General features: G+C 42.7%; 1 protein-coding gene across 1 annotated transcript in view; it reads right to left on the bottom strand.

Moving 5' to 3' along the window:
• Window positions 1-11,763: 11,763 nt before the first annotated feature.
• Window positions 11,764-24,589, bottom strand: part of LOC146635417 (NXPE family member 3-like) — a 70,285-nt gene continuing 57,459 nt past the window's right edge. The window contains exons 3-6 of the mRNA XM_085346963.1: window positions 18,717-19,006; window positions 13,429-13,499; window positions 12,413-12,619; window positions 11,764-12,317 (exon numbers count right to left, since the gene is read on the bottom strand). Of these exons, the coding sequence (XP_085203089.1) occupies window positions 11,764-12,317; window positions 12,413-12,619; window positions 13,429-13,499; window positions 18,717-19,006 (1,122 nt within the window). The remainder of the gene's footprint in view (window positions 12,318-12,412; window positions 12,620-13,428; window positions 13,500-18,716; window positions 19,007-24,589) is intronic.

A 24,589-nucleotide genomic window follows, 5' to 3' on the forward strand; every position in this document is an offset into this window, starting at 1 on the left:
CCGTAACACGGGCAGAAATATTGCCATTCAGTGCCTTCGTAACTTGAATTTTTCGTTAAATGGGGTATTCGTAAGTCGGGGTTCGACAGCATCTTTTACAAATTACGCCCTCTGCTTCACTTCAGCAGCATCAGGTAATGTTCATATGTTGATTCTGGGTTTTCTTCCGTTTTTGTTCTACTGCAGAATATTTTTAAGGAGGTAATTTGCTATTCTGTGTTTTATCCTCAGTAACATTGATACAAAGGTATGCTGCTGTGATGGTTACACCTCTGATGAAGTCTCACAAGTGTCAGCTTTGTTTTTCTACACAGATATAAAAATATGGGTATGCACTGAGAAATGACCAGAAGCATAATAGTTCTGACAGAGTCTAAATTGAATTGAGTCGAATCAAATCGATTCAGGACTTTTGAATCAGAATTGTATTTTATTACAATCAGTGACGATACCCAGCCCTTTTAACAGATAATGTGACAGTTTTCACTGTGTTTGTAAGTCACTCTGCTGACATTGGACAGAAACTGAACTTCTGATTGTTTAAAGCAGCTAGATTAATAAACCCAGTGTTGACTTACTGATCTAATAAACACCCTGATGTGAAACCAAATGAAGAAAAGATAATCTGGATATGTTGAACTTGTTTTGTAGTACAGGCTCCAGGAAGAAGATTCATTTCTTCTACAAACTCACCTATTGTCAGCTTGATGATTGTGATGGGCGTAGTCTTTAAAATGGCTGCCTTAGAGTTGTTTGTTCCTACCTGGGTGACATGACACTCGTACGTTCCATCATCATCAAATGTCGTGCCATACAGAAACAATGTCAATTTCCCTTTTTGCATGTCTGTATACATGAGACGTACTCGGTTCGCATAATGTGGCGGCTGAGTGCTTGGATCAGATGCATTGCTCTGGTAAAAAAGTTCTTTTTCTAGATTCAAGACAGATCTGGTCCACATCACAGCTCCAATGGACTCCTTATTTGGAACCTCGCATGGCAGAATGGCAATTTCTCCAGGTGCAGCGAAGACTTTCATTGGTTCTGAAATGGAGAGGAAACAACACAAAACAGTTTAGAGCTAATATGATACCAAACAAACCAGAATACACTGCATGCTAAATATTTAAAAATTACTGAGAATCACATGAGGAGAATAATTTAGATTCCCCACAACACAAATAGAAATCAACTATAAATTTAAACCTGTCACAATCTAAGGATCGTCTATTAGATCAAGTAACACTGGAAAAAATGTCGCTCTCCCTCAAACAGAAACTTACATTACAGAATTACACTAACATGCTCCAGAGTGGTCAAATGTCACTCAGGTTCCTATTTATTGGATTATGGTTCATTGTTGCTTAACATTTCTCTTTTGTTATATTAATTTCTACATTCATCATGTCCTTTTATCTTAAAAATGACTAAAAGAGTAGTTGTAAAATAACAAACTGATCATCTGAAGAGATTTCAGAGCTCACAGTACAGAAACAGCTTTAGTGAAGGTTTAAAAAGGTTTAAGGTTCGTATGGCCTCTGACAGTGGATTCATCTCTGTGCTTGACCTACTGGAACTAAATGCAGTATTCAGTAGAGATGGCTACCGGTATCCGGTGCCATTATGGCAGACCGAAAAGCAGCGCACATTCCGGTGCTTCATTTCTGTGCTTTCTTTTTTTCCTGAGATGTCATACACTTTAGATTCTAGCCAATCATTTTACATTTGCAAGCGTAGTAGGCGGGTCCAGGTACGTACGTTCATTTAGAGCAGAGCTACAGATTAAAAATGCCCAAGGCGGAGCGGTCAAAAGTCTGTCTGTACTTCACAGCAAAAGATGCAAACTCAGCAGCCTGCAACAAGTGCTATTATGCTGATACTGTGATACTGTGCAAAGGAGGTAACACCTCGAATCTGATGAAACACCTGGCATAGCGTTTTTTTAAAACCTGAGAAATGCACCGTATTTGATAGCTTGCTGCGAGACCTCACACCGAGCACATCTACTGTGTGGTGCCTGTTATCGACCCGGAGTTAGCAACATGAACCCGAAGAGGAGAGTCCTGGCCCCTAGCCCTGCCAGTGTAGCAGAAATGATGACGGATGATGATGGCAGCAGCAGCCGTTCTTCTCTGCGTGAGTAGCTTAATGTTGTTCGTGTGTAATTTACATTGAGTAGGCTAACCACGTTATTACATTAATGCATGTAAGGTGAACTAGCAAACACCGTCGTAGTTACATGCAGCTGTCTTCTTGTTTGATGGCAGATACTCCCTTCACCCTGGCCAAAAAGGCTAAAATGACCAAAGAAAAAGAGGAAAACAGCTAAACATGAGAGGTTTTTGGACAAAGTTGGTGTTTTTTTTTTCCATTGATTAAGCACTGCTTCCAGCCAAGAGTGATACCATATATGCCCCATAGCTGCAGAAAAGGCTAACATTGTTATCTTTTTACAAAAAACAGCTAAACATGAGAGGTTTTTGGACAAAGTTTGTGTTCTTGATTCTTTAAGCACCGGTTCGAGCACCGTTTAAGCACCGGCACCGTTTCCAAAGTACCGGTTTGGTACTGGTATCGGATAAAAACCTAAACGATACCCATCCCTAGTGTTCAGTACTGTTGACTGTAATATTCTATTAGGGTGATTAGAGGATAATGTAGGTATTGCAGGTAGTGCGCTCCAGTGTTTTTCACAAAGGACTACATAAAGTGCAATACAGTGGTCCCTCGCTATAACGTGGTTCACCTTTCGCTTTTTCGCAGATTTTTTTGGGGTGTCATTTTGCATGCTTTTTTTTTATTTATTTTTTTTAACAGTGCAATTTGTTCTGTGTCCTGATTGGCTGTAGACCATTGTCAATCAATCTACTCCATGCCGTGTCTCCAGTACAGTACAGAATGCGTTCAGCTTGTCAATAATCTGGCAGTGTCGCCCTCAAGTGCTGTACAGTATGTTTGTAAGTTTTCTCCCCAGCAAACACAACAATGTAGACGAAACATTTTGCACCGTCAAAGGCACCTGCGCTAGCACCCAAAAGGCAGAGGAAGATGCTAACCATCGCACAAAAAGTTGGACTTCTGGACATGCTAAAGGAAGGTAGAAGTTACCGTATTTTCCGTATTGTGAGGCGCATTATGGAAAACAAAACAGTCAGATAAGTCAAACTTTACTCAACTCATTCTTCTTGCTTCCTCTACTTCCATACCATTGATTCATTAATGTTGAGTTCTCTGGCAGCTGCTCTATTCTCATGTTCTGGACCTGAAAACAGGGTTTGATCTTTGGTTTCATTCTATAATAGTGGACTTTTTTTTCTACCAAGGTTTGAACTTTGAGAGTATTTAAACAAGACAGAAAAGTGTGAAAATGTTCAAGGTTGTCTGAGAAAAGTGTATAAAGTGTGTAGTTAGGGGTTTTACAGCCTTAAAACATCTATAAAATTGTTAAAAAATAATAATAAAGCTGACTATGCAGATTTCACCTATCACAGGTTATTTTTAGAACGTAACTCCTTTGATGAACGAGCGACCACTGTATGCAAAAATCGCAAAAAAACAAAACAAAGACAGCGCAACAGGCACAACAGACTGATACAGTCACAAGACGGTGCAGACACTGCAACAATGACAGTGGGTTGTGCAAAAGACTGAGCACTGTGTGTGTATGAGGCTGGGCAGATAAGTGCTTGAAGTAGTGACCTGTATGAACGTGTGTGTGTTTGTGTGTGTGTGTCAGTCCACTCATTGAGTGTTCAGGAGTCTGACATGGGGAAGAAACTGTTTTGCAGTCTGGCAATGAGGGTCCGGTACCTCTGGTACCTCTTACCAGAAGGCAGCAGGGTAAAGAGTGTGTAGGAGGGGTGTGTAGGGTCTTCCACAACTGTGGTTGCTTTGCAGATGCAGCAGGTGTGATCAATGTCTGTGATGGAGGGAAGTGAGGCTCTGTGGTAAAGGCTGTGTAAATTCCAATAAAACTGAGGTTATTGTACTCGGCCCTAAAGATGTTAGAAATATGGTATCTAACCAGATTCTTACTCTGGATGGCATTACCTTGACCTCCAGTAACACTGTGAGGAACCCTGGAGTCATTTTTGACCAGGACATGTCCTTCGGTGCACATAATAAACAAATATGTAAGACTGCTTTCTTCCATTTGCGCAACATCTCTAAAATTAGAAATGTCCTGTCTCAGAGTGACGCTGAAAAACTAGTTCATGCATTTATTACTTCCAGGCTGGACGACTGTAATTCATTATTATCAGGATGTCCTACAAAGTACATCCTGAGTACTGCTGCTCACCTACAAGGTCGTAAATAATCAGGCCCCATCTTATCTTAATGACCTTGTAGTACCACATCACCCTATTAGAGCACTTCGCTCTCGCTCTGCAGGCCTACTTATTGTTCCTAGAGTATTTAAAAGTAGAATGGAAGCCAGCTTTTATGCCCCTCTTCTGTGGAATCAGCTCCCAGTTTGGATCACCTGAATCCTCTCTTATTTATGCTGGATGTTTTTAAACACCTTTCTCCATTTAATTATTAGTTATTATTAATCTCTGGCTGTCTTTCGCAGCATCTTACCCCCCTCACCCAGAACTGGTCATGGCATGTGGCCGCCCCTCCCTGAGTTAGGGGGGAGCTCGCACCATCCGCTCCAAGCTCCCTGACCTGCACTCAATCTACAGCAGGCGGTGCTGGACCAAGGCCAGGAAGATCGTGAAGGACCTCAGCCATCCCAACAACAGACTGTTCTCTCTGTTGAGGTCAGGAAAGCGATTCCGCTCCCTGAAGACCAACACAGAGAGACTGAGGAGGAGCTTCTTCCCGCAGGCGATACGGTCTCTCAATCACACCACCACACAGTACTGACCCACACATACAGTTCTTACACACACACTGGACTTTCTGGACATTGTTTTCACTTCATCACTTAAATCACTTTAAGCATATTTGCACTGCACAAGACATAATGTGGATTGCACAACACCGATCACTATATTCTTCATTTCCAGTTAATACTTGTACAGCTGCTGTTATTGTGTATATATTTATTTATATTTCTTCATACATTCTTATATAGTTCTATACTGTGTATTGTGTATTTTGTTGTACAGTTATTTTATTTTCAACTTTAATTTATATATTTTATCTTATTCTTTCCCAGTTAAATTTACCCTTCATTCTAATTTGTGTTGTACAGTTATTTCATTTTTAACCTTAATTTATATTTTATTCCTTCCTAGTTAAATTTACCCTTTTTAATTTTTCATATTTATTTCCTATCTTATTCATAGCCTTTTCCTTTTTTGTTTTCTTTAGGTCACGAGCAGTTGTCCAAGCATTTCACTACATATCGTACTGTGTATGACTGTGTACGTGACAAATAAAATTTGAATTTGAATTTGAATTTGATTCTGCTGGAGGTTTCTTCCTGTTAATATTTTTTTTCTTCCCACTGTCACCGAAGTGCTCGCTCATAGGGGGTCATATATCATATTTTCTCTCTTGTCTTTGTATTATTGTAGGGTCTTTACCTTGCAGTATAAAGTGCCTCAATGCAACTGTTGTTGTGACTATATACATAAAGTTGATTTGAATTGAATTACTGGTGACATCAATTTGGTCATGTTAATATTTCTGATTGTTTAAAGCAGCTAGTTTAATAAATACAGTGTAGACTTGCTGATATAATAACCACCTTCATGTGAAGCCAAATAAAGGAAAAGATCATCTGGATATGTTGAACTTGTTTTCCAGGAAGAAGATTAATTTCTTCTACAAACTCACCCATTGTCAGATTGAGAGTGTTGATTGGCTTGGTCTTCAAAATGGCCGCCTTAGAGTTGTTTGTTCCTGTCTGGGCGACACGACACTCGTACGTTCCAATCTCAGCAAATGTCGCCTCCACTATATACAAAGACAATTGACCATTCCACATGTCTGTATGCAGCAGATATATGCGACTCAGAGAAGGTGACTTCTGAGTGTCTGGATCAGACGCATTGCTTTGGTAAAAAAATACATATTTTGAATCCAAGTAAGACCTGGTCCACATCACAGCCCCAATTGATATATCATTTGGAACGTAACATGGCAGAATGACATTATCTCCAGGAAAAATCTTGAGGGTTGTGGAGTCTGAAAGAGACAAAAAATACAACACAGACCAGTAAGCTGGAGTTACAGCTGATACCAAACAAACCAGAATACAGTGCATGCTGAATATTAATACAATTACTGAGAATCACATGAGGAGAAACATTCAGAGAGAATCGGTTGCCCACGAAACAGATAGAAATCAAATATAAATTTAAACCTTTTACATGTAAGAATCCATTAGATCAAGTAACACTGGAAAATATGTCTCCCTCCCTCAAACAGAAACTTCCTGCTCAGTTGTTTTTGTACACATGTTACATTGCAGCAAAAAAAACCCCTGAAATGTCTGGTTCCAGCAGCCTCCTGTCAAAAGCTTTTAGTGTCTCAGATTGGATGAGTCACCCACTTCACCCCAAATCCACAGGTACCATTAGAGTTACCTGTACCTGAGCTGGACTGCAGTAAACATAGTTTAAATGAAAATCACATGTGAGCTTTAGACACAATCAGGTAAAGACTAGTAGTTGAAAGTATGGAGATAATTCAAAGACAAAGGCATCAATTTAATTAAAAAAAAGAAAAAGCCTCTCCTCTCCCATCATCAATTTGCCTGAAAAAAAATTACACAGAAAAAAACACTCTTACAACACTAATAGAAAATGTATAAATAAATGCCAAAATGTTAAAAATCAATTTTCAGACAATAAGAGAGTACACTATATTATATTAACAGAAACTAGAATGATTTCAGTTTCTGTGAACACCTGGGGAATATCACACTGAAGCTGGACCTTTGTACTTTTAAGCTTTAATATCTGTAAAACTATTAACAACGATTTGCACAGTTTAACTAGAAGTTTATGCCTTAAATATGGAAATTTGTGCATAAAATATCAATCCCCTACCCGCTACACAATTGTCTTTGAAATCTGCTGTCAAAGATGGGACAGCCAATAATTTCAAGAATCCATCTTTCTGTGTGAGCTTCACCTCTGAGAGTTCACATTCATACAGCCATGCGATGTCCCTTAAAGTGTTTTTTTAGATAACAGGATTTTAAAATATCCTCTACAAAGAGTATCAGCAAAATTTCTAACAACACCCTGATACCTGCTCATATGTAATTGAACATTTAATTTTCTCAAACAAAAAATTATTACAACAGGGACCTAAAAGTTTGCATAATGTACATTGAGAAGTTTAAAGTTGCCTTAATTTTTTTCCGGCAAATCTGGGATGATCGGGTGAGAGGTATTTAATGAACTGATATGGAAAGATTCCAAAAATGAAACATTTCAATCTCAAAAATCACTTGAATTAAAAGCCTTCCGAGCTGAGAGTATCTTCACAGATCCAACAGAAACATGTGTCTCATCGCTTTTGATGTTTTTTCATGATAAAAAATAAAAAAATATTTCATGATTCCCCCTTTAATACCTATTAAGGAAAATTGATCTTGAATCAATGAGTTTTGATGAAAAAGATCAACATTGTGCTCCACATTGAAAAGCATTCTGATTTTTCTTCTGCATTTGATTCAAATTGAGGCTCTGCTGATTAGATATTTTTGTCGTGGTGATTCCTGATAGATCCTTCAGATGGTTTTCATTACTCACACGTGTGATCTTAACACCTGTCTGTCCTCCACCTGTTGATATTCATCACTAAGACAAACACGCTCTGTCAAAATCCAAACACTAAGTGCAGCACACGAAGTATCTAACATAGTACAAAGTAGGAGAAATACGCATCTCTGTATATACATGTGTCGCTGCTGGCTGCAAGTCTGACATCAGACATTCAGCCAAAAGAGCTGATTTACATCATTCTAATGAAAAACCTCACCTCCAGAAGATGATGGTGACAGACAAAGGAGAATCAAACCCAGCACGGCTCTTCTGGACACGTTCATCTTCGTCGGAAGTAGCAGTAACGTTGAAGAGCTGCTTCTTCTTGGTGCGTTAGGGTGCTGTGAGCACTTGTACTCTTGTCTAACTGGCCACAGTCTCCACTGTTCAATCGCAGGTTTTCTGCTTCAGCCCATCTGCCTCATCCTTCAGACTGGACGCAGAGTTGGAGGTTTGCTGCTCTCTACTGTTCATGTGTGAACTGCCTTAAATCCACATTCAGTTATTATTAAATCAACACTGAAAGTGCACAAAATGGGGAAGGAGACTACACATAAGATATTAACATTTGTTTGAGACACTTCCATGTTTGAAATCCTCAATCAAATTGACAAGTATAATCCAAGTAAATAGAAAATGCAGCTTTGAAATGATGATTTCATTTGCTAAGGGGGAAAAAATTATCCTACCTTCCTGGGACCACGTGAAGAAGTAATCCTCCCCCAAACCTGCTATATGGTTATGTTACTACTGGCAGGGGCAATCAACCATTTGTAATAACTGTAAATGAGTCTTTGACATCACTGTGGAGGAATTTTACCCACTCTGCTTTGCAGAATATGCAGCAAACTGAGAGACCAGGAGGAGGCTAAATACTTTTTACAGCACTGTGAATTGGTTTACCACCCTTTAATGTAAGCAAGATAGACTTTATATGCTAGAAAATGAGATTCATATGTATAATAACCATTTTTAAAAATAGTTGAGTGTTGAACTGCACACACAGACAGCAGGGGGCATCTGTTTCTGCTGTGATGAACACCATACAAGTAAAAAGAGATCATGCTAAAGGATGTTGACTGACTCTTAGTCAGTGTGTTGCAACTCTGTTAAATGTGGACTCACAGACAGATTCACTCATTTCAGAGCAGAGGATATCACTGCCTACTGCGTGGGCAGGGATAGCTCAGTAGATAGAGTGGTGGCCCCATGATCTGAAGGTCGGGGGTTCGACTCCACTGAACGGCTACCCTGAGGTACCCCTGAGCAAGGTACCGTCCCTACACGCTGCTCCCCGGGCGCTGCATTGGTGGCTGCCCACTGCTTCACTGGGTGAATGGGTTAAATGCAGAGGAACTATTTCCCTATGGGGACCAACACACACACTTAACACTGCCTTGCATGAACTTCATAACAAACATTCATAAAGCTGCTCGGAAATCAGGGAAAGACTTCAGTTCCCACAGTTTTATTCTCCTCTGGTTTAGTTTTAGTCTGAATTTGTCTTCAGTCTGACTTTGATGATAATCAGACTTCTCTGGTGAAATGACCCCCATGACTCTGAGTTGTGTATTTACACAACTAACAGAAGAAGACGGCCGTAGTGATAGACGGAGCGGTTCCGAACGACAGCAACATCAGGAAGAAGGAACACAAGAAGCTGGAGAAATAAAAAGGCCTCAGTGAAGAGCTGGAGAAGATGTGGAGGGTGAAGGTAACAGGAACAGCTAAGCGACTGCGCAGGACCCTCAAGCTCCCAGGCCTCTGGTAGATATTATCATATAATTATAAATTATTATTGTAAAATAAGTGGATTTTATAAATATCCTGAACAGAAATGTTAAGTTATTTAATTGCAAAGATGGTGACTAAAGTTTAAATTTCAGGTGGAAAAAAATTGATTTCCTTAATTAAGGCATAAAAACTGTACTGGACCAAAATCAGAAATGTGCAGAGTGCAGCAAACCAGGGGCGGTCCTAGCATGTTTGGTGCCCTAGGCTCTGCAGTCGTTCACTTTCCTGTTTCTCCGTATGAATAAAAGATACATAAGCTGAGAGTGTTTCTCAAAACTGGGTTGTTCATTTTAATCTCTTTGTCTTGTTTTCAGAAAACATCAAATTTTAATGAATTTAAAATAATAATATTCTGCATGTACACCCATCAAATACATAATATTTTAGGTTGTTCATTTGATGTAAAACTGCTTCCAGGTTTGTTACACCAACTGTTTCACTTCATAGATGCTTTTCTGATCTAGTTATTTTTTTTCTGAAAATCTAAAATTTTACAATCCTACTATTTATCCTAATATGATTTATCCTAAGGTCCCAAAGAAGGATTTACTTACTTGGACAACCCGTTCTCACTCCCAAAGCGTAACATTTTACGCTAGGTGACAAATCGTCACCATATTACGTTTTCGGCTACCCACCACGTTCCTAAATGACGACCTCGGAAAAAAGAGGAAATGTGAGAACCGTCTGGACAGAATCTACACATGTTCGCTCTTTTTCTTCAAATCGCTTAGAAACACGCTATTTAACATCATTAAAGTCCTGGTTAAGTTCAGGAATAAGGTTATGGTCAGAGCTAGGGATAAGGTTAGGTTTAGGGCTGGAATACAGGGCTGGAACGTCTATTACCGCAGGAGCGTCATTGCACTGGATTCCAGCCATCACCCGCCGCGTACCATAAGAACACCGAAGGTCTCCTTTTGCGTTCCTCAGGAACGCCGCGGGACGTGACAAAACGTCGACATGTTACGCCTCGGGAGTGAGAACGCTCTGACTTGGACTAACATGAACAAAGAAAAAAGTCAATAAATGCTTGCAGCATCTAGTGCTTTCAACTAGGACATTTTGTTTATTTATTATATGTATTAATTATATATAAAGTATTGAATTATTGCAGTCAACACTGAGAGGACATTTATTCTGTCGGCATCTGTAGCTCTAGTACCTCCAGTAGCCAGAGCTGGAGATTTTTATGAATGGGAGTCACTGGTAGGATCAAGAACAAGGGTGACGGTGGTGTTGGCATTTGGAAAAAAAAGTGAAAGAAAACATATGGCATTAATTCTATTTTAATTAAATGCTTATTTGTATTATTTTATTATAATTTAACATGTACTTTACAACGGACAAAACACATGACCTGCTGCGCAAAGTATTCCCTTGAGTGGGTAGTAGGTACATTTATTGTTAGTATAACTCCAAAAATGGTGCTCCTGTGTGTTAACTCGCAAAATCAAAGAGAATTTTTTTTCAAAGCAGTTTTATTTATTTACCTTCACTTCTGGACATAATTGGCAAGCTAGTGAAACAATAATAGGCATCTATCTGTATATTATGAAAATGATGTTAAAAAAAACAAATAATCAACTCAATTAGCAAGCACAATGCAAGAAGAAAGGAAAAACTACTTCACACTCAAGTCAAGTCTCAACAAATCAATCGATAAGCTGTGACACAGATTTGGAGGATAACTTTGGTCCGCTTCTTTACTGGCCTCTCTTCCCACTGACAAAAAGGCCCATAAAAAGGAAAAAATGTCATTCAGTGAAGCATCAAATCCAAGTGATGTAATTGGTTTACCAGCACAATGGAAACACATAATTATATAAAATCACATTTAGAGAAATAATATTTTAGGTTCTTCCCATCTTAGGAACACACTGGAACATGTCAGCTTTGCTGGTTGTTTTTCATTTTTACCCCCTCACGTTACTATTTTATGTTTGGTGTAATAACTAAAAAGTAAAACTGGCTTTTTGAAATGGATTTTGATTTAATATTATGAATATTGAAAGAAACAGAAAATACGAAAGGGATAACAAAATTGTTTTGGTTTTTCCCTCAGTAAATATAAAAGCACTAATAAAAAAAGCCCCAATTGAAGTCTAAATAGAACCCAAGAGTTGACATTACAGTGGAACTGTGAAAACCGGAGCAGTCTTCATAAACTGCACTGTGAAGAGTGAAGAAGATAGATTAGATGAGGATTGAATATGTTTATAGATGGAGTACTGAAACACATCTATCCACCCTTTGGAGGACATATGTAGGACAACAGAACATTAATCATGTTCTTGATAATTGGAGGTTGTGGGTGCATGAGGTGTGGCAGGTGGTGGGCCAGAACCATCTCCCAGGCATCCACCAGATGGACATTCAATCCTCTGAATATAGCCTTGAGTGCCTTTAGCCGCTGAAAAGTGTACCAGTCGCTGTTAACAAATGCACCAAGAATTGTATAAGGTTTGGGATTTCCAGTCCGAATGACAACCACTGTGCCTGGAGCCCTGGACAGTAGCCGTACCACTGCACTGCGGATGGTCATCAGTCGACGGATGTAGAACCCAATAGGGAAATTGTCAAAGTGTGCCCAGATGCCAAAAACTACTACAGTGTTACTGCCTCCAACCACATTGTCCAGCTCATTGGCAATATAATGCAGCTCCATGGATGGGACAATGACAGTACGTAGAGGAGGACCATGGGTGCGGTACCTTACAAAGATGTTATTCGCATAGTCCAGGGCCGTTAAAGGTCCAATTGATTTGCGGCTATGAAGGTTAAACTCCTTTAGATCTAAAAGAATTCCAAAGGGAATAAATTAAACTACATAAATAAAATAGTGTGAATAAATTATTGTTCTTTGCCAGAAAGGTTTGCAGAGCAGCTACCTGGTAGTGCTGCATTAAGGTACTCAAACCACTGCCTCATTGTGGAGTCTCCATACATATGGACCAGCTTTCCTTTCAGACACTGAGTGATGGCTGAGGAAGTGTTGAACTGATGAACGGTAGTGCCACCTAGTGCTCGCCACACACCCTGGTAGTAATAGCCAGACGGTTCAGACTCCACACTGCTGCTGCTCACCTCTGACTGACCTGGTAAGCAGTAAAACAGACAATGTGTATTTTAATAAGTAAAAATACACACACACACAAACAAAGCCTTTCCTTAACCTGTATAAACTCAATTAATCTGACAAATGCAGCATATGCAGTGTGCAGATACAGTACCTGGTCCATGAGGCACTGGAAAGTGGCTGGTTAGGGCAAAAGCCAGGGTACACCCTGGACATGTCACCAGTCTGTCACAGCGCTAACACATAAAGACGAATAACCATTTACACCAGATTCAAATCTATGGACAATTTAGATTGACCAATTAACCTAACCCCACATACTCCATGTCTTTGGACTGTGAGACGAAGCTGCAGTACCTGGAAAGAACCAATGCAAACACGGGGAGAAAATGTAAACTCTAGAAAGAAAGGCCCCAACCATGTGTCGGAATTGAACCCAGGATCTTCTTACCTTCTTGCTACTAATTGCACGACTATGCTACCTGGTTCAGGTATGTCGTTGAAAATAAAATCTCAGGACTTACCACAATTCACTGATCACATTTAGTTGGTGGACCGATACATCATGTTCACCAAGGAGAAAGGTGGCAGGTTAGCCTTCTTGGAGGCCTTCTGTGAGGTTTGCATCAGTAATGACGGACATTTAAACCTTGATGTGTACCATAAAGTAACCCATACAAATAAGTATTTAAAGTTTGACCATTGGCGTGCAAACTGGATGTCATCGCACTGTGAGACAGAGTGAAAACCATCCCCACAGAGAGGCCAGGGAAGATATGGAGATGAAGATTAAGATATAGATGTTAGCAGTAAGATTTGTATTTTTACCTTTCTGTTTTGGCAAAACAGTGACACTGGCAGGTCCTGAAGCTGGAATGGATACTTTCATGTTTACGCGGCTGAGGAAAGTACATACATTACAATCTTTTCACAAAAATTGGAAAGTATTAAAATGATTTTTAAACTAGAGATGTACTAGATACAGTGAATCAAATTCAATTTTTTATCATTGTCATATTTAGGTAACAATGGCACATCACTACTGACAATGAAAATTTTAGGCTCAGTAGGCAGCAAACATAGCTTGAGTTATAAACTACCAATCATTAAGCTACAGACCAGATAGAGAAAATATGGAACATTTTTCCAGGTAGCAAGCTACATAGTTCCATCTCTATTCTAGCAAATCTAACGAGCTTGGAAAGAAAAGCGTCTGGACTTCTTTGAGTTGCTTGAAGACGTCTCACCTCTCATCTGAGAAGCTTCTTCAGTTCTAAGGTCAAATGGTGGAGAGTCCCAGATTTAAACCCAGTGGGAGTTTCCCCCCAAAGAGGGACAAAGGACCCCTGATGATCCTCTACCTAATCACATGAGCCAAGGTGTGAAAGCAGGTGTGGGTCACAATCAGCCATTTCTCTGCAACAGTTGCCCATAGTGGACCTCATCACAGCCACAGAAACTGCCATACGGATTAATAAATTATCACAGACAGAAGCAGAGCAAATCAGGATGAAAGTCTCAGCCACCCTCTCCAGTGCCAAAGTCCCTCCGTCTAACCTCACATTACAAGAAAAGATGGCTGTCGCTTCCCTGAGCAAAGACCACAACATCACTATATTACCAGCTGATAAGGAAAGGTGCACCGTGGTCCTAAACACAACAGATTACCACACAAAGATCACTACTCTCAGGTAGTGACAACAATACCTACAAAGCCTTAAAGCGAGACCCCACAAGCAGCTACAAAAAGAAAGTTATAGCTTGCCTTCAAGACCTTGAAAGGGACGAAATCATTGACCGCCTTACATATCACCACCTTTACCCAGGGGATGCCATACCCTGCATTTATGGACTTCCTAAGATCCACAAAGAAGGTGTCCCACTCAGACCCATTGTCAGTAGCATAAACTCAGCCACTTATAACATTGCTAAACACCTTGCTACCATCCTAGCACCTCTTGTGGGGGAACACCCCACATCATATCAAAAACTCCACCGACTTCACCGACAAGATCCAGAAACTTACCCAGGACCCAGATGAAACCATGGTGTCCTTTGATGTAGTCTCTCTCTTCACTTGGATAAACACCACAGAGGCAGTGGAGACTGTCAGAAAATGACTACAAGACAGCTCCTTGGAAGACAGGACCAACTTCACACCCGATCAGATTTGCACACTGTTAGACCTCTGCCTCACCACTACATATTTCAAATACAACGAGGGTTTCTACAGACAAAAACATGGCTGCGCCATAGGCTCCCCGTGTCACCTATTGTAGCCAACCTTTACATGGAGGAAGTGGAAAGAAAGGCTCTTGGTTATTTTAACCCTTTAAGACCTACCATAGAACCAAGTCCGCCAGAGCCCGGTGGGCCGCTGGCGATTTTTTGTTTTTATGGGCCGATGGATTTTTTTTTTATTTTTAGGAAGGGTATATATAATGAAAGGTGTTGGATTGGCCAATTGGTCATGATCGACTCTGGGCTGGAGCAATTACAGCCGAGGAGGCCGGATACACCCTCCCCCTTGTTTAGCAATCATGCCGGCTCTATCAAGCCTTGGTCAGCTATCACGCTGGTGGATAACGCAGCTCTCTGACAACGTGGAAGCACTTTTGCAAATATATGATATTTTGATAAATTAAGTAGATATTTGAGCATTACACAGCTACATTCTCACCTGAAAATATCTTAGAAGGTTATTTTGTGACCCAGAAAGGGTAATCTAGGGAAAAGGAGGATCGCATTTGTCGGCCGCGGTTGTCGGAGCCTGTGCATTCTTGTAAGCGCGGCAATGGCGGAGGAGCACAGCTAAAAAACTGTTAAATATTACTTTTTCTGGGTCACAAAATAAACTTTTAAGATATTTTCAGGCAAGAATGTAGCTGTGTAAAGTTCAAATATCTGCTCCAGCTCAAGACATCACATATTTGCAAAAATGGATCAAAGGATCAAATCAGCTTCTAAAAAATGTTCTGTTTTTTCTCCCTCTGCTTGCTTCTTACTGTCTTTGCAGCTCGGGACCAGCACTCCTGCTGTTGGACAGAAAGACATCAACTCAGTGGTAAGTATTTTGGTTTTCCAATATATTAGCAACTGTCAGTGACATTTATATTAATCAGGCTGAACTTTAATCATACTTTAGATCAGCCTGTTTTACTTATTGTTTTATTTGTGCTTTGGTTTGGGGAAGTTGTTTCTTTACTGATCTTTTCCTGTCTTCTGTCATTAGACTTGAGATATGACTGCACTATGCTGTTGCTGTTGATTCCAGTAAATTCTACAAGACACGCTGTGTAAGTAAACAAACAACAACAGTTTGGTCTGCATTTCTTGAAAGATCACATCCCCAAACTTAGTTTAGAGGGTCTATACTGTATATAGTGAAGTCTGCAAGTTTTCTAACAGCAAAATTTTCTTTGTGCCCAAATCATTTTGCACATCATTAGAATGAAAGTTATTGGCCATGTTTGCATCGCCCTTTTTAAAATCATGCTTTCATGATATTATCGTATGTTGGGTGGTGGTCAGGGCTATCCAGACTGACAAGTGGGACATTGAATGTCACCTCTCCGGTGGGGAGGGAGCCTGAGACTGTCTAAATTGGAGTCTGTTCTATACCAAATGCAGAAAAAAATGTTTTAAGAAAGTAATTAAGTTCATGTTCCAAAAAATATGATTGTTTGGTTGCAGGACACCAGGAGAGATGAGTACTCCGTCACAGATGGTGTGGTCAGTGAAGATGGTTGCCTGCAGGTTCAAGCTCATTGCATCTCCAACCCACATCCACTGCCACTGTACTTAAGGGAAGTTAAAGACTTTCTTCTGCACCTACATTTGGATCACCTCGATCCATGATAGTCATTCAGGCAGTAATGCCTGGACTGGAAACAAGCCATCCTTAAAATATTACAACATTCCAGCTCAGGTGTTGGAATGAAAAACAAATGTGTTGTTTAAATTAGAGACTGCACTTATGACAGAACAATAAATATTTTATTTTGATTATATAAGTAATGTAAGTACAAAACAAACTTGTGGTAGGCCTAAACTTATTTTCATAATAATTACATCTGAGACTTTGTTTCATTGTAAGATTATAACAGTGATGGCAATATAATTGTTTGTTGTTCAGCAGAACAGTGTCCAGTATGTTGGCTGTTATACTTTGTTGTGTTTGAAAATAAAAGTTGGGCTGATTTTAACATCATTACAAAAAGTGTTGTTAATTATTTTTAATCATATTCAGGTTATCACAAATTGTTTTTTCATTTAGTTGAACTTAAAATGTTTGTCAGTAGGTAAACAATTAGTGTTGTACTGTCAGAAATATCAAGTTATTCTTAATACAGCATACTTGCAAATAATAAGTTGTCCTAACAGTCATCTTAAGTAAGCTTTACTTAGTTTTTTTGAGGCAATGAGTTTGCTTTTTTTTTTTAAATCTGGAAACTACATAGGTTTTTACTCTATACTCAAAGTGAATAAGTTGCCTTAACTTAGTCATCTTAAGTAAACTTTACTCAATTTTTTTGAGTTCTGGGAACTAATGAGGCTGTACAGTGTACTCAAAATGGGTAAGTTGCCCTAGCTTAATCATCTTACGTAAAACTTTACTCATTTTTTTTTAGGCCACAAGTTTACATCATTTTTTTGAGTTCTGTGAACTAATTAGATTTTACAGTGCAGCCACTGGTACAGATATGTAGACGACACCTGGGTCAAAATCAAAACACAAGAAGTGGAATCCTTCACTGCGCACATTAACTCGGTGGATAAAAACATCAAGTTCAACAGGGAAGGATAACTGTTTGCCTTTCCTGTGCACATTGAAGAGAATGGCAACCTCAACATTGAAGTTTACCGGAAGCCCACACACACGGACCAGTACCTCCTCTTTGACTCCCATCACCCTCTATAACACAAACTTGGGGTAATCAGGACCCTACACCACCGGGCTAAACATGTTCCCTTTAAGCCTGAAGGGAAAAAGAAGGAACACACGCATGTAAAGGAAGCATTTAAAACATGCGGTTATCCTAATTGGGCGTTTATAAAGTCAGCAAAGAGTCACAGAAAAGAAGATCAGACACCAGCGAGGGAGGATAAGAAAGACAGACGCAACAACATTGTCATCCCTTATGTAGCCGGTGTATCAGAGAAACTCAGGAGGGTTTTCTCCAAGCATGACATCCCAGTGTATTTCAGACCCAGCAACACACTCAGACAAAAAAACTTGTTTACTCGAAAGACAAAACTCCAAAACACAGACTTAACAATGTGGTGTATGCTGTACAGTGCAGCGAGTAATGCCCAGACCTCTACATTGGAGAGACCAAACAGCCACTTCACAAGCACATGGCACAACATAGAAGAGCCACCTCCACAGGACAAGACTCAGCAGTCCATCTGCATTTAAAGGACAAAGGTCACTCTTTCGAGGATGCCAATGTTCACATTTTGGAAAGAGAGGGCAGATGGTTTGAAAGAGTGAAAGAAGCCATCTATGTCCACTGTGAGCGACCATCTTTGAACAGAGGCGGTGGTTTACAACAACAACTGTCTGCCATCTATAATCCAGTTTTGAGTTCCCTTCCCAGACGCCTCAACGTCCACTCACATCCTGGGCCATCTGACCTCAGGAAATCACATAATAGTGTGGGGCCAGGTTTCACAATGAGCTCACCTGAAACCCTGGCTGATTGTGACCCACACCCGCTTTCACACCTTGGCTCATGTGATTAGGTAGAGGATCATCAGGGGGTCCTTTGTCCCTCTTTGGGGGGAAACTCCCACTGGGTTTAAATCTGGGACTCTCCACCATTTGAACCTAAGAACTGAAGAAGCTTCTCAGATGAGAGGTGAGACGTCTTCAAGCAACTCAAAGAAGTCCAGACGCTTTTCTTTCCAAGCTCCTTAGACTAGGATAAACTGGATGACTGAGAACCTTCACAGACATATTCTAGCAAATATTAAAAAGTGAGGGCATTTTATTTCATGTGTTTTGACATAGTATTGTAGCAAAGTATTTTGCAAAGTAGCCCTTATTTTCCCTTGTATTAGTTTAGATATGATTTTAGTAACTCTAGAAATTGAACCCCACAGGTAATGCTCACCTCTGGAAAAGCTTCTCCATGGTTGTCAGGCTTGCTTTATATCCTCCATTGTAGTTGCTCATCCTGGTGTCACAACTCATATTTGCTGGCTTATAGCAGAACCATGGCTCACCTGTACGTAAATCAGTGTAGTTGCACACAGGCTGGGTTGGACGTAAACATACGTTGCAGGTGGTTGTTCTAGTGAGCAAGCTCGAGCGGAACTGACTCTTGAAGTAGATCCTGTCGGGTTCTTCTATGTCCACCCTACGCAACTCTGTGACTGCCTCACTGGGATGAACCAGTGTCACCTGGTAGGACAATTAATCAAAGTTTTGAAATTTTGGTCTCACAGAAGTATATATAATATGGATCTGGCACATGGTACTTTTAAATATTATTAAGCAAGCCAGAGCTTCATTGTGCTACAGCAAATGTGAAGTTGTTAATATAAATAGTCCCTGCAGGCCAGGATAGGTCTGAACCTTTGATCTGGCACCAGGAAGCATCCAGTCTCCTGAAGTGTCACCTCTTATAAATAATAATAACAACAATACTACTACTACTACTACTACTACTACTACTACTACTAATAATAATAATAATGATAACAATAATGATAATAATAATAATAATAATAATAATAATAATAATAATAATACATTTTAATTAAGAAAGCGCCTTTCAAAACACTGAGGGAAGTGATTATTATTGTCACGGTTTGCCGGGGCAAGCTGTGTGGAATACTTAACGGACCCAAGATGCAGACTGCTTAAGTGGAGGATGAGCTTTATTTACAACCGGATAAGTACAACAAAAGGGGTGGCGAGAAACAGAACGGTAAAAACTCTAAACTGGGAAAACTAAACTAAACACAAAACAAAACAGGAGCACCAGAAGGTCAAAAGACAAAAAGAAAAACAAAACACGAGTCCAAAACCAAAAGAAAAGAAGCACACCAGAGCACAGGAAAACAGAGTCCAAAACAGAAGAGGTCAGGGGGCCGGCCAGCACAGGAGTCCAAACAGTTCAGGGGGCCGACCGCACGGACGGCAACGGCGGCGATGTGGACACAGTTCGGGAGGCCGACCGTGCGGAAGGCAATGGCGACGATGACAACACTGGTCCGGGGCCGACCGTGCGGAAGGCAATGGTGGCCACTCAGGCGAAGAGGGTCCGGGGGCTGGCCGTGCGGAAGGCAACGGCGGCCACTCAGGCGAAGAGGGTCCGGGGGCCGGCCGTGCGGAAGGCCACGGCGGCCACTCAGGCGATGGCGGTCCGGGGGCCGGCCGTGCGGAAGGCCACGGCGGCCACTCAGGCGAAGAAGGTCCGGGGGCCGGCCATGCGGAAGGCAACGGCGGCAACGTGGAAACAGGTCAGGGGGACGGCCGTTCGGGCGGCGACGGCGATCCAGGGGCCGGCCGTGCGGAAGGCAACGGCGGCCACTCAGGCGAAGAGGGTCCGGGGGCCGGCCATGCGGAAGGCAACGGCGATGGCACCCGGCCAGTGGCCTAGCCAGCAGCCTAGAAAGAGGCCGTTTAGCTGCAGACCCAAACGAGGCTGGGCCAGGCGAGGCTGAAGGCACGGAGGCTGGGCCAAGCAAGGCTGAAGACTCTGAGGCTGGGCCAGATGAGGCTGAAGACTCTGAGGCTGGACCGGGCGACGCTGAAGCTCATGCGGATGCCGGGGCCGGACCAGGCGAAGATGATGAAGCCGGGACCGGACCAGGCGAAGATGATGAAGCTGCACCAGGCGAGGATGAAGCTGCAGGCGGCGGCGTGGAAGCCGGAGACGGAGGCGCTGCAGGCGGCGGAGTGGAAGCCGGAGGTGCCGCAGACTGAACGGATCCCTTGGACTCTCCAGTGACGACAGGAGACGAAGGCCGGACGGGCCCCTCGGACCCTCCAGCGGAGACTGGAGACGAAGGCCGGACGGGCCCCTCGGACCCTCCAGCGGAGACAGGAGACGAAGGCCGGACGGGCCCCTCGGACCCTCCAGCGGAGACAGGAGACGAAGGCCGGAGCGGTCCCTCGGACCCTCCAGCGGAGACAGGAGACGAAGGCCGGAGCGGTCCCTCGGACCCTCCAGCAGAAGTCAGCATTAAGCCAGCAGTCATGGAGGCCACTAGCTGACACAACGGCGACTGGCAATGCACCGAGCACTGGCTCTGACCAGGCAACGCTGACATGGTGCAGTTCTCAGGTGGCTGCTTAAACTTCAGGGGTCCAGAATCAGCTGGGGACTGAGACCTAGCCTCTGGGGAAACCCTGGAGCGGCAAACAGTGCCAATGGCGGCTGAACCATGAAAAGCACCTTGAGGTGAAATTAAACTTTCTCCCTGCATGGAGTGAGTGTGTGAGACCAGTAACACTGGAGCTACGGGGCCTGAGCTACAGGTTGCACTGGAGCTACGGGGGCCTGAGCTACAGGTTGCTCTGGAGCTACGGGGGCCTGAGCTACAGGTGGTTCTGGAGCTACCGGGGCCTGAGCTACAGGTGGCTCTGGAGCTACGGGGGCCTGAGCTGAAAGTGACACTTGAGGCTCTGGAAACTGGCAGGCCGGAAAAGAGCCGTTGCAGCCGATCTTCCGCTGCGCGGCGAAGCTCTTCCGGGGGGTGTTCCAGCCATAGGCTGAGAAGATTCTCCACAGTGAAAATGATATCGTCCTTTAGCTCCTCAGAAGGGTTGCAAGCTGCTGGGTCCATAGTGGCTGGTTCGTACTGTCACGGTTTACACACAGGTGGGGAACACAGCTGGAAGTGATTATCGTGACAAGACTAGGGAGGCAAACTGAAAACACTCACATAAGACGCAGACCTTCACAATAAAACAGGAAACACATACACGCAATGACATAACACACCAACTTAACACAGACTGGGGGACACAGAACATAGGAACATGAACCATGAAACAGAAGAATACAAACACCCAAGGTAACCAAAACCACAGAATACTAATAGACTAAACATAAACACGGAGTCGCAGACTCCGGACCATGAGAATTATTAGTTAAGTATGAGTGGAGTTGTGTGGCAACTATCTTTTCAAGAATTATTGATAGATAGCTCTTTGCTGTTTGCTTTCTCTTCTGTTTTTTTCTCCATACAGGTGACCCAGGTGCTTTGTTTTTTTTTTTTGTTTTTTTTCTTTCTTCCCCCCCTTCTCACCCTCTCTTCTCCCCTTTGGTTTTCTTTCTCTCCCTCTCTTTCTTTCATTCTTTCTCCCTGTCCTATCCCCAGTCATGTCTGTCCCGTTTGTAGCAACCGAAAATAAAATAAATTCATAATTATAATAAAGGTCAATCAAATGGACCAATATGGCAAGGCCATGATGATCCACTTGGTAAAATAAATCCGCTTGGCATCTCTCTTGGCCTTAAGACAATAATTCTGATGGTTAAAGATCCAAATGGGACACAAAAAAAAATAAAAAATAAAAAAATAAAAAGAATTATTGATAGAAATGGTAAATTGGAGAAAGGATGGAAATTATTCCTGTGACCATTAGCTTTCTTAATCTGAGGCCTCCCGCATCCTGGGGAGACTGCACGTCCATGAATCCACACACAACCTGAGCCACTTCCATACACATGGGGCCTTGTGTGCCTGACCTCACACACCTGTGGGTCCCGTGCACCTTGACCCTGAAGGTGAGTCCGAGCCTGTTTCCTATCCCAGATGAGTCCAAGCCTCCCATGTATTTTGAGAGTCTTCACCTCTGCTGCTCATCATCTGCCAAGTTTCCAATGCCACATAATTTCCTTAAGGATTAAGTAAGTATCCTCAATCTGAAGGGATTCTGCCTGCCTCCTCCATTATTGTTGGCCTCTGATTATAATCCCAGAGCGTCATCTCACTATTGGTTTATACATATACATATATATATATACATATATATATATATATATATATATATATATATATATATATATATATATATATATCTTGTGCTTAGTGCAGGCAAGACCCCGGGTGCAGGCTGTGTAAAGATGCTCCAGAGACAATCCGGCACATAACAGCAGGATGCAAGATGCTAGCAGGCAAGGCATACATGGAACGCCATAACCAAGTGGCCGGCATAGTATAAAGGGACATCTGTGCCAAGTATAACCTGGAAGTCCCAAGGTCAAAATGGGAGCTGCCCCCAAGGGTGATGAAGAATGACCGAGCTAAGATCCTGTGGGACTTCCAGATACAGACGGGCAAAATGGTGGTGGCTAACCAACCGGACATAGTGGTGGTAGACAAACAGAAGAAGACGGCCGTAGTGATCGATGTAGCGGTTCCAAATGACAGCAACATCAGGAAGAAGGAACACGAGAAGCTCGAGAAATACCAAGGGCTCAGAGAAGAGCTCGAGAGGATGTGGAGGGTGAAGGTAATGGTGGTCCCCGTGGTAATCGGAGCACTAGGTGCGGTGACTCCCAAACTAGGTGAGTGGCTCCAGCAGATCCCGGGAACAACATCGGAGATCTCTGTCCAGAAGAGCGCAGTCCTAGGAACAGCGAAGATACTGCGCAGGACCCTCAAGCTCCCCGGCCTCTGGTAGAGGCTAGAGGCTAAGATCAAGGTAGCACGGAGGGAGGTCAGCCACCTATCGGAGTTGCAGCAAGGTGGGATGAAGAAGGTGCCTAAGAAGTACAGGAGGCTGTCCATACCTGAGGCCTTGGAAACTGCCAAGCAACGACTCACAGCCTTGGCCAGCCGCTTGAGGAGGTACACCAGAGAGATAGAAGGCAGGAGAATAAACCAGTTGTTCTCCACAGAACCAGACAAGGTTAACTCTCAGTGGCAGGGGAACAATATGAGAACAGCACCACCAAGGCTGGAGACAGAATAATACTGGAAGAGCATATGGGAGAAGGACACAACCCATAACAGCAATGTTCAGTGGCTAGTGGATCAGAGGGCAGACCACAGAAACCTCCCTGAACAGGGTCCAGTAACCATCACAGTGGCAGATATCCAAGAAAGGGTCTCCAGTATGAAGAGTTGGACAGCACCAGTCCCTGAGATGGTTCATGCCTACTGGCTGAAGAAGCTGACTGCGCTCCACGAGCGCCTGGCAGCACAAATGAACCAGCTGCTAGTTGACGAGAGACACCCAGAATGGCTAACCAAAGGCCTGACAGTCCTGATCCTCAAGGACCCCCAGAAGGGACCGGTCCCCTCCAACTACCGACCAATAACCCCCCTCAAGACCATGTGAAAGCTCCTGTCAGGCATCATAGCGGCTAAGATGAACAGGCACATGGGTCGATACATGAGCGGGGCACAGAAAGGGATGAGCTAGAATACCAGAGGCACAAAACACCAGCTACTGGCAGACCGAGCAGTCAGCCGAGACTGCAGGACTAGGCTGACTAACCTGTGCACTGCCTGGATTGATTACAAGAAGGTCTATGACTCAATGCCCCACACCTGGATCCTGGAATGCCTAGAACTATATAATAATAATAATGGATACTTTATTGATCCCCATGGGGAAATTACTTGTTTTTCTCTGCATTTGACCCATTCACTCAGTGAAGCAGTGGGCAGCCACTAAGCAGGCGCCCGGGGAGCAGTGTGTAGGGACGGTACCTTGCTCAGGGGTACCTCAGGGTAGCCGTTAAGTGGATTCGAACCCCCAACCTTCCGATCATGGGGTGACCACTTTACCTACTGAGCTATCCCTGCCCTTATATAAGATCAACAGGACCCTAAGAGCCTTCATCAGGAACTCAATGGGGATGTGGCGGACAACACTGGAGGCCAACCTCAAGCCCATAGCACAAGTCACCATCAAGTGCGGGATCTACCAAGGAGATGCTCTGTTCCCACTGCTGTTCTGCATAGGCCTTAACCCCCTTAGTGAGATCATTGACAAGACTGCTACGGATACCGACTACGG

The sequence above is a fragment of the Diplotaxodon limnothrissa genome, linkage group LG3 (genome assembly GCF_057381915.1).
Source record: "Diplotaxodon limnothrissa isolate DT_005_m linkage group LG3, D_limnothrissa_male_GT1.1, whole genome shotgun sequence".
Lineage (NCBI taxonomy): Eukaryota > Metazoa > Chordata > Actinopteri > Cichliformes > Cichlidae > Diplotaxodon > Diplotaxodon limnothrissa.